The 14,729-nt window shown below is 38.8% G+C and overlaps 1 protein-coding gene across 3 annotated transcripts; it reads right to left on the bottom strand.

Annotated features, from left to right (window-relative positions):
* Nucleotides 1–11,181: 11,181 nt before the first annotated feature.
* LOC116258132 (probable carboxylesterase 18) lies at nucleotides 11,182–14,438 on the bottom strand. 3 transcript variants are annotated; one of them, XM_050078913.1, is made up of 3 exons: nucleotides 13,074–14,438; nucleotides 12,931–12,984; nucleotides 11,182–11,844 (listed from the first exon to the last, which is right to left on the bottom strand). In XM_050078913.1, exon 1 carries the CDS (start codon nucleotides 14,203–14,205, stop codon nucleotides 13,195–13,197), a length of 1,011 nt encoding a protein of 336 aa, XP_049934870.1. In that variant the 5' UTR covers nucleotides 14,206–14,438; the 3' UTR covers nucleotides 11,182–11,844; nucleotides 12,931–12,984; nucleotides 13,074–13,194. The 3 variants fall into 3 exon arrangements, with proteins under 3 accessions (XP_049934870.1, XP_049934869.1, XP_049934868.1); XM_050078912.1 differs by having other exon boundaries at nucleotides 11,182–12,172; XM_050078911.1 differs by having other exon boundaries at nucleotides 11,182–12,984.
* Between the last annotated feature and the right edge of the window lie 291 nt (nucleotides 14,439–14,729).

Here is a 14,729-nt window from a genome sequence, read left to right on the forward strand (position 1 = left end):
GAGATATTAATCGCTTCTTGATCGTAAACTCCTTAATTCTGAATCCTCTCCTTCTTACAGACAACCAGCTTCCACTAGTTTGGACTAGCTTGACTGCTTCTGCACTCTCCTTTCTCCCTCCCTCCCTTTTTTCTTACCAAAACAAGTTTCATATATATAGATAGGGGATGAACGAACGGCTTAAAAGATGCTCGTGTTGTCGCTCAATGTATAGTCCTTTCTTTACTAGACAAATTTCAAACACACCGTCTCCTTAATTATAATACTTTTACCTAAAATCCATTCCCCTTTCCTTATTAAGCATTAGGAAATCATCCCCATCTACTCATCTAGGTGACATATTTATATGTGAGAGAGAGAAAGACAGATGCAGGACGATTAAAATTTAAAAAATTATTTTCAAAAGAATCATAATTATCATCAAAGCTACCATAAACTATAACTAATGTCAATGTAGTGATTATTTCTTAGCAGCAAATTTTTAATTTTAACCGTGCAGCTAGCATGCATATATATACCTCTAGTTAGTCACCAAGATTCCATACAGTTCTAAGGAGGTCCAATAAAGAAGACAATGAGAGAGAGACAAAGTGGTTACGGTTCTTGAAAACCAAATATAAAAAAAAAACTTAAGGTTGCGTTTGACTACTGTGGACTTAAGGTCCGGGGTGATCTTAGATACGATGATCTCAGACCGCCATGGATCTTATGTCTATGGTTTTGAGATGCAACACTAGCCTGCCCTTGGGTCAGACATTAAAGCCCCTCACATGCGCTGCAATTATTTCAGTTATTCACTTGTTTGTTAGTGCAATACACTATTGCCAACTAAAGTTCAGTGATGCCTAAGCAGCGATGTGATATCCCTGCTTTGAAGCGACCTCAAATGCATGTACAAACAAGATGATAAATCCCTAGTGGTATTGAGTGTTTCATTAAACAAGTATTCTAAATAATGTCCTTTCAACTTGTGCCCATTTTCTTGCAATATGAAAATCAATCGTTGTGCATCTAAAAAATATTACAAAATTATGTACCGTGGGCCTTAAACATGTATATGTTTCTATACGTCCATCTATGTGCATGTGAGCGAAAAATATGTCCTTCAACTTAGCAATGGAGTCCATTTAATTATCATGCATTTGCTCTATCTAACTGCATAGTTTAGCTGGTCAGACTGGCGCCCATGAACATGTTGAAAGCACATCGTCAGTTCAATTCCTGTAGATAATACTTCCTTGAGACTGCAAACGATCCTTGAAAGGTATACCATACCCCACCAAAGTTCTCGATGTACACAACAACTCGATGCACCATTGAGCAACTGCTCTATTTGGTCGCAACCTGTATGAAATGAAGAAGTTTTCAACAGAAAAAGGTGCAATTTTGGAGAAACTTCACTCAGTTATCAAACACTTAATTTTGTGTACCACCCAAACACGTGGGAGTACCCCAATGGCAAGGTTTGGATCCAAAGCTGGCGTTCCACTTTATTTGAAGGACGAGCATCTCCTCCAAATCACACACATAAATTATTTGGATACTTTCCCGTGCTTCGGATTCGGCATCCAAAATATGTGGATTAGGGTTTCATCATGCAATGAGGAAGCTCCACCTGTGCCACGGCGGTGTCCGCTACCGCCGCGGACCTCTTCCAACGCTGACACGTGGATTTGAATGTCTTACTTTGTTCAAAGCAAAAGTTATATTCTGTGATGATAAAAGCATGCAACATTTAATTAAATTAGCTTTGGTGGGGAGCACGTAACTTAGAATAAAAGATTGTTCCAAATTCGCTTATTATAATATTAGCAAAGTTTAACCCCTGAAATCGATGATGTAGAAAGAAGCTTGGAGTCCCAAGAACGGTCAATTAATCAAAGCAATTTAAGAAAAGGAAAGCCAGTCTTTTTCAACAAATAGAAAATTTTGAATGATTATCGTGACGACTTTTTAGGGCTGCACAACGAGTCGAGTCGACTTCAACTCGCTCAAAAAAACTCAGCTCGTGCTCGACTTGTTTATAAACAAGTCAAGTTTGAACTTACAATGATAGTCGAAAAGATAAATGAGTCAGGTTCGAGTTTTAGGAACTCGACTCGTTTTAGCATATTACTAAAACCGGTTTTACAATATTGCTAAAACCGGTTTTACAAGTTATACGAGTTAAACAAGTTGAACGACACGAGTTAGTGCTTAAACAAGTTAAATGGATTAAACAAATTGAGTTCGAGCATGATTTTGTATAGTCTAGTCGAGCTCAAGCTTGCTATAAAGAACTCCAGTCAAGTTTGAGCCGAGCTCGAGTTTTTTAAGCCAAGTTGAGTTCGAATAGGCCAAGTTCGGGCTCGACTCAACTCGTGTGCAGCTTTCTCGCTTCTTCTTCTTCTGTATTTTTTTTGTTTTTATATTTCTTATTGTTGTGTTTTTTAAGGCTATACCCTGGCATCCATTGCTCTCTTTGAATGTTTTAATTTTGTTTTTAGTGAAAGTTCTATAACTCTTTTTCTCTTGTATGTATTTGTACACGTGTCCGCAACCCAATAAACTACTTTTTCTTTCGGCCAAAACCCCAAATAATTTATGATCAATTGAACTTTACGTTGCTAACACCATCTGAAGATAAAGTGGGGATTCTTCCCTGTGCTCTCCCATCTGAAGATAAAGTGAGGATCTGAAGAATATTTTACGTGTAGCAGCCACGGAGCTTGGGGCTTGTTTACGAAATCCCCTTTGTTTTTTAATTCAAGCGGCAAACAAGACCCATATTGGTTTCGCAGACTTTCGGGATCCAGATTAATTTATTCGGTGTGTATTTACGTGGTGGTGGAGTTTGTCTCCTCCATACACTTACGCATCAAACGGAGAAAAAAGTTTTCCTTTACGTACATTGCACATCGTATTTGATTACAGATTCTCTAAAATATAAATATATATGTTACTGGCTGGAATCCCTGAGTACGATTCACTTTCAAAATGTTTTTCACTTTTTTGTCCTGATCAGAAAAAAGTTTCGATTTTTTCTCCAGAACACTTCTGCCCATCAAACACCACATAAAATTTCGAAAAGTAAAACAACCTTCTTCTTTTTTTCCAGAATGAATGAAGTACTGCAGCTAACCTTTTAATTATGTACAGCACAGAAGTGTAAGGTGATGATGATGATAATATCTAGTGGGTAGGGAATATTAGGCTGCATTTGATAGCCTTGGATATACCGTGATTTTAGATCTGTGTTATGTTTGTTAAATCCACTGTTTAAACAAATTGTAGATTTTATAAGATCCGCGGTTGAATCCAAATATGTAGATTTGTGGTCTGATGCGGAGCTCAGTCACAGAAATCCAAGGATTTGGGATCACTTCATTTAGCATGAGTGTGGGCAGTTGCCCACACAATCCCATGGAAGGCATTTATTTACATATTAGCCCGTTCATATATGGTGTCTCTCGATCATTTTACTATATATTTGAAAGGTTTAAGACTTTGTGAATTAACGCCCCCTCAGCTAAAAATTTCTAGCTTCGTCAATGGTTAGTATAATGTTCCTACAACCATAAGTACTTGGTTTCTAATGATTTGCAAAGCCGCATGCCATAATCAACTTATTACGTATGCAGAGAAGCTATACTGGGCCGAGAGACTTAGTCAGCTATAGCACCTCTAATGAGTCACTTGGTAGTAAGAACATTCAGGAAGTGCTCAATGATTATATATATATATATATATATATATATATATATAATATTAGAGCAGATTCATGAAATATTAGCAAACCGCCCCTAAGACTATATATATTCTTTGGTTAGGTCTGTAGAGAGAGAATTGAGACTGCCATGGTTAATTTTTAAAGAATGATGGCTTTTACAACTCATTCACATTTTGGCACCTCATCTTTTATCAAAATCAGGCCTAATTTTAGAATTGAAAGATTAGAGAAAACCGTACAAGTGATTCTGTGAAATGGTAAAATATTTCCAGAATTGTCTCTTTCACTGTTTGTTTAGCGAGAATAAGTTCTTCTTGAAAAGTACACTTCAGGGACAAAAAAAATCTGGGCATTAAGTACGCCCTAATATAACTAAGAGAACCTAACAGGCTGTTTGAAAACCGGGTTGGACTGTGAACTTTAGATAACCATAGACTGATTACTGTGAAAATTTGCAGAAATATGCCTAACTTTTGGTGATACAGCAATAGCCAGGCTAAGTTCGATTTTCTTTCGACTTTAATGGTGTTTTTGAATTCAAACACGAGCATGTTCTAGCTAATCTCTTTCAAAAGTTGAGCAAGATTTTGTAAAAATTTTTTGGTCAATAGATGTTCTTTCCCGAGTTGAGGGAATTTGAAAAGCAAATTTCTTAGTGAATTTTTTTTTTATTTTAGGAGGAACAAAGGCTTCTTTGGAACTTTTCAGGTTTGGGATGACACGAGCTTGAGAGAGAGAGAGAGAGAGGAATAGAGAGAGAAAGGCGCAAAAGATGCTGATTGTAAAAAAGGTACTCAATCTTTTCTTGGGGCAAATTCTACTTCACCAAGTGCCAAATTTAGTAATGAATTTGTAATTTTTCAAACCGTATACAGTTCTTTACAAATAAGTAAAAAGTTGAACTTTTTTTTTTTATTTTTAAAAAACTGTAGCTAGCATACCATAGTTGGTTGGGCTGATGAGTGTGGAGGTTTAATGTTCATCCAAGTGACAAGGTAGTGATGTCAATAAATCAGTTTGGATTGGATATCAAAAATGGACTCATTAAATAAGTTGGATATGTAAAAGTACTTGACATTGACATTGTGTGTTTGATGATAGAAAATTTCAGAATGATAATTCCTCAAACCAAAACCAGAATAGAATCAAAATTTCGGACTTCAGTTTCTTAATTTTGAAAACAAAATACCTCGTTTGTTTTTGTTTAATAGCTTCAGTTGAAAAATAAGCATTTTGATTCTGGGTGCATCAAACGCATCATGTTAGATTTGGGTTTAGGAAATGACATTTGATTGGTTTCTTTAAACAAATATCTGATTGCATAATAAGCAAACAGTTAGATTTTATTTTTTTATTCAATATCCAAAAATATTTTGAAACTCGGTCCCCTAACGTATCATGTTCCGTTGGGATTTAGTCTGTGAAATTTAAAAAAGTCGACTGATGATCGGATTTATATTGTGAATCTAAAAAATAGAATCATACATGGTATAAACTTTCATTCATTTGAATTCAAATTTAAAAATTTGAATTTGAATATCTCATAAGTTACACATGATAAAAGGTACATCCGATTCCAATTTCTTTAAATTCCATTTTTGTCCTTATAGAAGGGACTAGAATAGTGTTTTGACCATTTTCAACCCATAACACATGGCCCCTTGTTAGAGGTCATCACCAGTTATAACTTGGTGACTTGTCATTTCATTGAATGGAAAAAAAAAAAAAAAAAGTTAAATGATTTTAGCAGTTATGTTAGCAGGAGGCTAACAGAAACATATGAAGGTGCACTCTTCCTATACCTTGACTTGTTACTGCTGCCTTTTCAGTTGTTGATCATGAACAGAAATGATTTTACTCTACTTGGCTTTGTCAAAGCAGCATAAATGGTGAAAGTTCTTTTCCCTTGTTCCTCTTGCAAACTAACCTCTCACTCGACTTCCTTGTCTGGGATCTGTTACTTGTTGCGTTAGAATATCCATGGACCATGACCATGACTTCTCTTCCCTTTAAGGCTGGTTTCATATCTGATTGTTTGTACTCAGGGTGGATCAACATACGGTCAAGATGGTTTCACAGTGACCGTGACTGCCGAGACCTTGTGAGCATTATCATCTCTTCAAAATTAGGTTAATTGACACAATAGAGTGCTTAATTCAATGTTTTTCATTTGAAAGAATGATACACTTGATTGGTATCAGTGTATCCCTTTACGACGTAATGTGCGAGTCACTCACGTAATATGGAACATGCATTCAAAGTTCAAAGAATGACACAGTTGTTGGTTTTAGATAAAAACGTCTTTGCTTCGTTAGTTATCAGGTGTTGGCATACGGCAGATCTATTCTATTCGTTAGTTATTGGATTTTTTGTATGCTATGCATGAAATTCTCAAAGCATATATATATTGTTGAATCACTTTCTTTTTTTCCTACATGTAATAACTTTGAGAGCAAGGTAAACAATAAATACGGTACCTTGAAAGAGGACACATTCAAGCATGCGAATGGTGGTAAAAACTAAAGTTTTTTTACACCAACTTCTAAATTTAGGGAGAGATGATATGTAAACTCGTGTGAAGAGGGTAAAACAATAAGGTAATGCTGTAAATGATGGAAAAATTAGATTTAATCATTCAACGTTCCATTAGGCACTATGTTTCTCATGTCCTAACATTTTAAAGCAGTGAATGTGAAAGAGCTTACTTTCCACATGCCAAGCAGGATATAACCACGTTCTACATGAGGAAGACCTCACTTATCTACCTCTCTCTCTCTCTCTCACCCACACAAACGAAAACACAATGAGGCAGCTGACCCATAAAAGAACTTGTCTTTATTACTGCTACCTCAGGGTAATTTTTTATTTAAATATTGAGGCCTTCTCTAAATTTATTACCATTCATCTTACAAACTTGTTCGAAGTTTTTGAACCAACATACAAAACAAAGAGAGAAAAAAAAGAGAGCAAAATGGATAAGAACAAGATTGCAATCGATTTTGAGTTGGTTTTGTATATAAAGATTACAAGAGTGCTGCTCTTAAGTTTCTCTACACATCACAAGAGATTATTACCAGCGTACTTAAAGCCTTTTAAGGTAAAGGTCTAGGCAAAATCAAACTGGTTTCAAGAATGCAAAAATGCAGGTTTAAGTAAGCTCAATGCATTACACAAACTTTGAAGTGCCAAAAGCTCTTTGACATTAAGATCCAACATTTACACACACACATAATATATATAGATATAAGCAAATGATGACTCTAGATATTTCGAGTCACCCGCCATCTAACAAAAGTCTTGGAGGCGAAGGGCCAATCGGCGGCCGATGGTGTCGTATGCTTTCGAGTTGGCGGCCATAAAAGCGAAGCCTCCCCCGTGGAAGAAGACGATCACTGGGAGCTTCTTCCCTTCGGGGACTTCCGTAGGGATGAAGAGGCGAAACCAGAGGCCGGCGGAAGAGTCCACAGTAAAATCGACGGTGGAGGCGCCCTTCACCGGGCGGCTGCTTGCGGAGGAGGTCCAGTCAAGGAACCCTGACAGCCGGCGATTTGACCGTACCGTCCTTCCGCAAGCAAGAGTCCAAGAACGTCCCCGCGAGTGTACAGAAAACCCTTGTGCGCCACGGAAGGTTCCTGGAAACCGCCTTCGACGCCGCCATGGGTCTATCGACAGTTTCCGGCCACTCTCCGCCTCTGGTTCTCACTGTCATCCGCGTCTGCACCACTCTCTCCCGCCGCTAGAGTCCTGGTCACGACGGACTCTTTCACCCGCAACGCGTGGGTGCAGGTGCGAGCTCAAAGAAAAACGCACCCAGGTGACATAGTGTACCAGTTGTGCTAGCTAAATCTAGAAACGCCATTATTGGTGGTACCAGTTGTTCTCCTAGTTAAAATTTTTTAGCTCCATTCCTGTGATGACACAAAGTTAATCTCCAATGAATACTCCATAACCCATAGTAGATTTTCTAGTTGGCATCCGGAAAAAAAAAAACTTTTAGCTGTAATTGATTTCTAGTTGGTATGAGAATTCCTTGCGCTCAAGGCATTCACAGAGACCAATATCTCAGGACATGTAATTCTGTGGTAAATTAGTTTACTTATCAAACTTTGATGCGTCTTTGAGTGGTTCTCTTTCTGTTTCAGAGAGGAACTGGCATTGCCCTATTGAAATAATTGTAGGCTTTAGGAGCCCATCTTATCTAATCACTCGAAAATCTCGCAATATTTACAAGAAAAGCAAGTAAAACAAAAATATCATATCAGGAAAATTTTGCGATGTTTTGAAAATCTCGGCACAATGAATATCTCATCTATTTGCTTTGGAAATTTTTTATTATTTTCACTTTTTATTAGTTGCTCATTTAATTTTTTTCTAATTTTTAGTATTTTTATTTATTTAAATTCGCCAATATTTTTTCCTGAAATTTTCCCTAAAAAACAAGGCATTGTCGATATTTTTCCCGAAAATGATATTCGTGACATTGTATCTAATACACTTTTTCTGTATGATAGATAGTCGATGTCATTCCTACTCCTTGCAAGCACAATACCAATAAACAATATCTGTTCTTCTAAATCATTCATGTGATGTGAAAGGTTAATCTGCTCCTCCTGATTTCCTGCGTTGATTAGATTGTCTACATAGACCAACGCTACAATACAACCATCATTTCTTGTCAAGGTGAAAAGTGAGTAGTCACATTTGGATTGAATATACCCATGATCATATAGGATCCGCATTCAGATTTGGTAAATATCCTATATCCAATGTTCGTATATTTTGAAAATCAAGTTAGATTCGGTTCAAAAATTCAGATTTGGATTCAGATATGATTGTAAAAATTGAATTCAGTTTGGATTCTAATTGTGGATTCTGATGTTAGATTTTGATTCAGATGTTGCTTTTCTCTTTGTTCACATTCAAACCCTCGAATACGTGAACATATAAAAAGTGGATATGGTTAATGGTATATTTGGTTTGAATCCAATCAATTGGCATTCCTATGTGAACCATGACCTGTTCATTCCGCTCTAAAATTCATGGCGACTCATATTCCAATAAGAATCTCTTAAAATTGTTGTCCATTGAGTTATGACAGATAGGACGTGTTGTCCACCATACTACTGTCTTGTCTCAATAGACAAGGACGTTCTTTTGTCTATTGCTTGAATAATATAGTAGCAGGACAATGTGTCTGTTCTGTCCAATATTTGGTTCACATAGTATATATCATGGCTGTTCTGTCCAATATTTGGTTCACATAGTATATATCATGGCTGTTCTGTCTGTTTTGTTTGTTCCATTCATCGTTTGATGTTTGTTCTGTTTGTTTGTCTTATATTTTGTTTGTGCTGTCTGTACTGTTCCGCATTTGTCTTCTGTTCTGTCCGTTATGTACAGGGTTTGTGAAGTAGAATACCCTACTTATTTGTGTTGTCTAGTGATACCATATAAAATCACAATTATTTATATCATTAAGACAATTACAAACTGCTGTGTCATTCAATAAATCTGGTTATACATAAATATCAAACAGCGAAATCATCTCATTTTATAAATTTGTCTGACACAAACATCAACAACATTTAAAACTTAGTCAGTCGATAGGCTCGGGTGAAACCATAACATCGAGATTAAAAAAAAAATAAATAAATTAAATGTTGTTGATGTTTGAAGCTGACGCCAATCGGGTCAAGATGCATTTCGAACCACTACCATATCAATGTACAATCAATGGGTTTTCTTTCAACTCAAGTTGGATTGATATGATAGACATTTATTTAAACGACGAAGTCCTTTTCAATGTCAGTAAAGTTGGTTCATGAACCAACCAACCAACTCACCCGAATCGGTTTTCAACAGGCCAATAATATTTAAGAAATAAATAAAGAAATAAAGAACCTTTGTTAATTCAAAAATTTCAAATAACAATAAATAGTTAAAAGTTGAGATTTGGCATCCTTAAATCGAATCGGTTTGATCTAAAACCGGACCTCAAATCCTCTGCTATCAAATTAATATAGCTTTAAGAAGCATTTGATTATCCTGGAATATGTGGGTCCGATCTAACGTCGGCCCAATTCAAGTTCATTGTCGTAATAAATTGTTGATTTGGAAAGTATAAAGTTAAAGTCTCCATTATGCCAGAAATCAAATAAGAGGAGGGCGAATATCAGACTTCACATCCATGAATTTTTAAAATATAAAGATTATAAATTCATATATCTGACAACAAAAAAATTGCAAATCCTTTTGTAAACTTTATATTTAGGATCCCATTATCTCAAACCACCCTGGATTTCAGATCTAGTGTGACTAAATGTTCATTTACCGCTTGTTTGGATACAAGGGAAAGAAAAGCAAATAGAGAGGAAGAAGAAAAAATGTTTTATGTAATTTGAACGCCTACAAAATTATTTTGTAGTTATTTTCAAACTTGAGCTTAATTGACAAGTCAACTCATTAACCCAGTGATTCAGTCATTTGCTGATCTGGGTTCGAGTCATGTCATGGGTTTGACAACTTGTGGTGGGCCCCAATATATTACAATAGTATATAATTATATATGCTAGTCCATGAATAATGTAGCTTCTAGGGACAAGAACATTGCATATGATTTATTAAAAAATTAAAAATAGAGAAAAATCATTGGAAAAGTGTTCTATGTCAAAAACTCATCATATACAAAATAAAAGTTTATGATTCATCGTTATAAGTCATGACATGATGACAACACATTAAAAAGATAAAACAAAACCTCATAAAATAAATGGAAACAATGTTGTAAACTTTTCAAAACAATAAAGTTAAGTTGAAATTAAGAGATTGTATACATAAGAGCCATCTTTTAATAAACACAATTGGATCTCCCACAAGCAAATCTTCCTTTAAACCGGCGGTCTCTTACTCAAATCGAAGATTTATTTGACAATTGTTAATCCAAAACCATTATATATCTATATCTCTACTCGGCTCAAAAAACTCAAGTTGAGCTCTTTACAACAAGCTCCAACTCGATTTGTTTAACCCATTTAACTCATTTAGGCGTAAAATCGTTTAATGTTAATTTGTGCAAGCATTAACTCATTTAACTCGTGTAACTTGTGAAATTTTGTTTTTATGGTAAAACTTAAAACGGATGATTTGGTGAACTGGTTTTGACAATATTATATAGAGTGCCGGTTTGCAAGCAGTAGTGGAGCTATCGTGTGGGCTGGCGTGGATAAGCTCTGTGTGGAAAGGAGCTTCACGCTCGTGTTGCCCATGCCAGAAATGGATGGGGTCCAGCTCCAGAAAGCATAAAGCAATGGAATGATATAGAATTTGACGAAGCAAAGTTGCCTGCAGATCCTACGCTTCGTCCTCCTATGTCAACTTATTGTTCAAATGTTCGGGAAAGTATTCGCAGAGCTTAACTTCAGCGAGGCCTTTGTCAGCCTCGTAATTGTGATTTTCAACCCAACAATCAAAAGTGAAACTTTAATCCAAAATGGTTTGATGAGTATAGAATTGATTGGAGTATAGTCCAAGCAAACATAGAGCAACATTTTGAGGCCAAAGGCATTTGTATATGATGGGTTTAACAATTGGAAAGAGAATAAAAGATTTGATTTACATATTGAAGGCCCTACTAGTCATCATAATGTACCAGGAACGAAATATGTGTCAAATTGCTGGCTGTAGAATTCCTTGGGTGAGGTCCAAATTTCCTCGGCTGTTTCAAGAAATTGAAAGCTAGCAGAGATTTTCAGCCCGATGGGGTTTACCAGCCATGAGGCCGTTGTGTCATTTGTGGATCTCCGTTTACCTAGGTCATTCAAAGCAGGTTTGCTAATGCTACCATCAATATATCTCAGCTTCAATTTTTCACTTAAGAATCGAGTGACGGCTTTTGACTAAGGCAAGCAATTGAATCCGTCAAGCAAGGAGTTGGTGATTTTCAGATTACGGCGACCTTGTTGATGAAGGACCATTTTCTGTGTAGCTCCATCGCTCGTTTGAATGAAGGTCTGAGATCCATCGTCGGCCCTATCTTCACCATTCTGCTCCATAGTAGACGTTTCAGAGAGGACCTCTTGAATCAACTCCGTAACAGCAGGATAAACGCTCTTGTCTAGGAAAGCATTGAAGAAGCCCTGCAGTTTTAAAGTGGTTCCGTCTATGATGACCTACATCCACGGTGGGAGAGACAAGACAAGACAACATTCGATATTCATTCACAGAAAAGAAAAACTGTACAAGCGATATTCTGTCTCCCAACGTTGAAATCTCTTTCTATCAACCAAAACAGCCGGCGATTGATTGTCTCGTCCTCCCGAAGCAACGGGAGGTCCGTAATCGTCCCCATGAGTGAAGAGAAGAGCCTTGTGCGCCACGGAAGGCTCCCGGAATCCCCCGCCCCTTCGACGTCGCCATGGGGCTATCGGCAGTTTCCGGCCTCTCTCTATCTCTCCTCTCCCTCTCCTTTTTTTCAAATCAGCCACAAACCATTTTGTGAACTTATCAAGATTAATTGCTTAAACTAGAACTTGAAAAAAAAAAGAAAGAAAGAAGAGAACATGAATTTAAGTATGCGTAAGAATAGATGTTCCTATATTAAAAAGACAAAAGGAAAAATCACATCCCACATCTAGAAATCAAGAGAATCAATGACTATAAACCAGAATTTGAAAAACAAAAAAACAGAACTTGAGTCTAGAACTAGGCATAAAGTAAACAAATCCTCTATTAAAAAGTCGAAACAAAACTTTGAAAAATATAAGTGTAAACTTTTAACATTTTTGCTCCATACCTAGACTGCCCCTGCTTGAGTGCATGCGAAAAAAACACGTTTTTATCGCGATAAAAACAATTTATTTTTTTTTTCACGATAGTTTTTCCTTTTTCTGTTTTCTTGTTTTTTTTTTTTTTATAAATACTGCGATATTTTCAAAAGTATTGCAATTTGTGGACATGGTTTTACTAAAAATAAAAACTTCATTATCTTTTCTCATGTCACCTCTGATTGTGATATTTTCATCACCATCGTGGAAGAGATCTTTTTACTTTTCTTGTCTGAAAATAAAATTTTTATGCATTAAAGAAAACTAATGCTCATGACCGTGAATATCTATAATACCAATTATCAATTGTCCATGTTTGACTATTTCATGCCTCGTATTCAATTGAAACAAAAGAATCAGATGACAAACAATAGAGAAACGTTTAACACAGATGCCCACCAAATATGCTTGTTGAAGAGCAGAGGCTTCGGTTCACTCCTCTCCTCTGCCTATCTGCATTGAATGGTGCTTCGAATCGACTTATTTATTAGTAAATAAGAGTAATTAAGATTAAATTTTAATACGAATTTTCAAATGCTCACACCGTCAGCCATGGCAGATAACGCAGAGTGTTGAACGGCCGGCAACTGAAATTTAACGGCACGGCGAAGTGTGTTCTTATCGTAATGGAACGGGCAGAGATGAGCGTACGGGATCTGATCTTCAGAGACCGCGGCCGTGCTCTTCCATGAAGGACTTCAACTCGGACATGAACTCCCGGCATTCCTGCGACTTGGGGAAGATGTGGAAGCCGTGGATGGCCTCCGGGTAGTCGAGCATCCTCGCCTGGACGCCGGCCTCACGCAGAGCCTCGTAGTACCGCCTCTGCCAGTCCTGCAGGGTGTCGAGCCCTCCGACGACCACGAGGGTCGGCGGGAGCCCGATATCCGCCAGCGGCGGCGCGTTCGGGCCCGTGACGTTCGCCGCCGGATGGTCGCGATTCGCTCCTTCCGGCAGGAATGCGCGCCACATGAAGTCCGCCCGCTTGACCGTCACCATCGGGGCCTTTCTCAGGCGGAGCTCCGACGGGAGTCGCTCCTCGCCGCCAAAGAACGGCTGGATCAGCACGTGCCCTGCGATCTTCAGTGGCCGGAAGTCCTCTCCTGCGGACGAGGCAGCTGCTACGCGGTGGCCGACGTGGTGGACGATGTTCCCGCCCGCGCTGTCCCCGACTAGGAAGCATCGGCCGAGATCCGCGGACTCAGGCAGACGGCCGGGAGTCGAGATCCAGCGTAGAGTAGCCTCGCCGTCGTCGTAGGCCGTCGGGAACCGGTGCTCCGGCGCCAGACGATAATTCACGGAGACGACGAAGGCTTGGAGGCGACGGGCCAATCGGCGGCCGATGGTGTCGTATGCTTTCGAGTTGGCGGCCATAAGAGCGAAGCCTCCCCCGTGGAAGAAGACGATCACTGGGAGCTTCTTCCCTTCGGGGACTTCCGTAGGGATGAAGAGGCGAAACCAGAGGCCGGCGGAAGAGTCCACAGTAAAATCGACGGTGGAGGCGCCCTTCACCGGGCGGCTGCTTGCGGAGGAGGTCCAGTCAAGGAACCCTGACAGCCGGCGATTGACCGTACCGTCCTTCCGCACGCAAGAGTCCAAGAACGTCCCCGCGAGTGAACAGAAAACCCTTGTGCGCCACGGAAGGTTGCTGGAAACCGCCTTCGACGCCGCCATGGGGCTATCGACAGTTTCCGGCCACTCTCCGCCTCTGGTTCTCACTCTCTCTCAGGTTATCCGCGTCTGCACTACCGGCAGCAAGAGAACGACTGGCCGTCTCTCCCGCCGCTCAACTCACAGAAAGAAGAATCCAGTGACAATGGACTCTTTCACCCTCGTCCGCAGGTTGAAGTGCAGAAAGAGCTGAAAGCAAACCTGTGAAAACCCCACTCACCCATATTGTTGAATGTTTTCCATGGTCCCTGTTTGATTAAGACAGGCTGTTTTTGAATGGATCGCCAACTAAAGATAAAAATGCCATTATTGGTGGTACCAGTTGTGCTTTGAAATGAAGAAATTTTTGTAACCAGTGTCTCTTAGTCAATTTTTTTCGCTCCACCCCTGCCATGACACAAGATAATCTTCCATGAATACTTCGTTCTGCACATGAGCCGATTCAAGCCGGAGCTCGAGCTCGGCTTGAACTCGAATTGAGCTCGACTTAACTACACAAAATCAAGCTCAAACTCAACCTATTTAAC

Source organism: Nymphaea colorata, chromosome 7 (assembly GCF_008831285.2).
Source record: "Nymphaea colorata isolate Beijing-Zhang1983 chromosome 7, ASM883128v2, whole genome shotgun sequence".
Taxonomy (NCBI): domain Eukaryota; kingdom Viridiplantae; phylum Streptophyta; class Magnoliopsida; order Nymphaeales; family Nymphaeaceae; genus Nymphaea; species Nymphaea colorata.

What these genes read in the sequence shown, in the direction of transcription:
- LOC116258132 (XM_050078913.1), bottom strand. Translation starts at nt 14,205, where the DNA reads ATGGCGGCGTCGAAGGCGGTTTCCAGCAACCTTCCGTGGCGCACAAGG.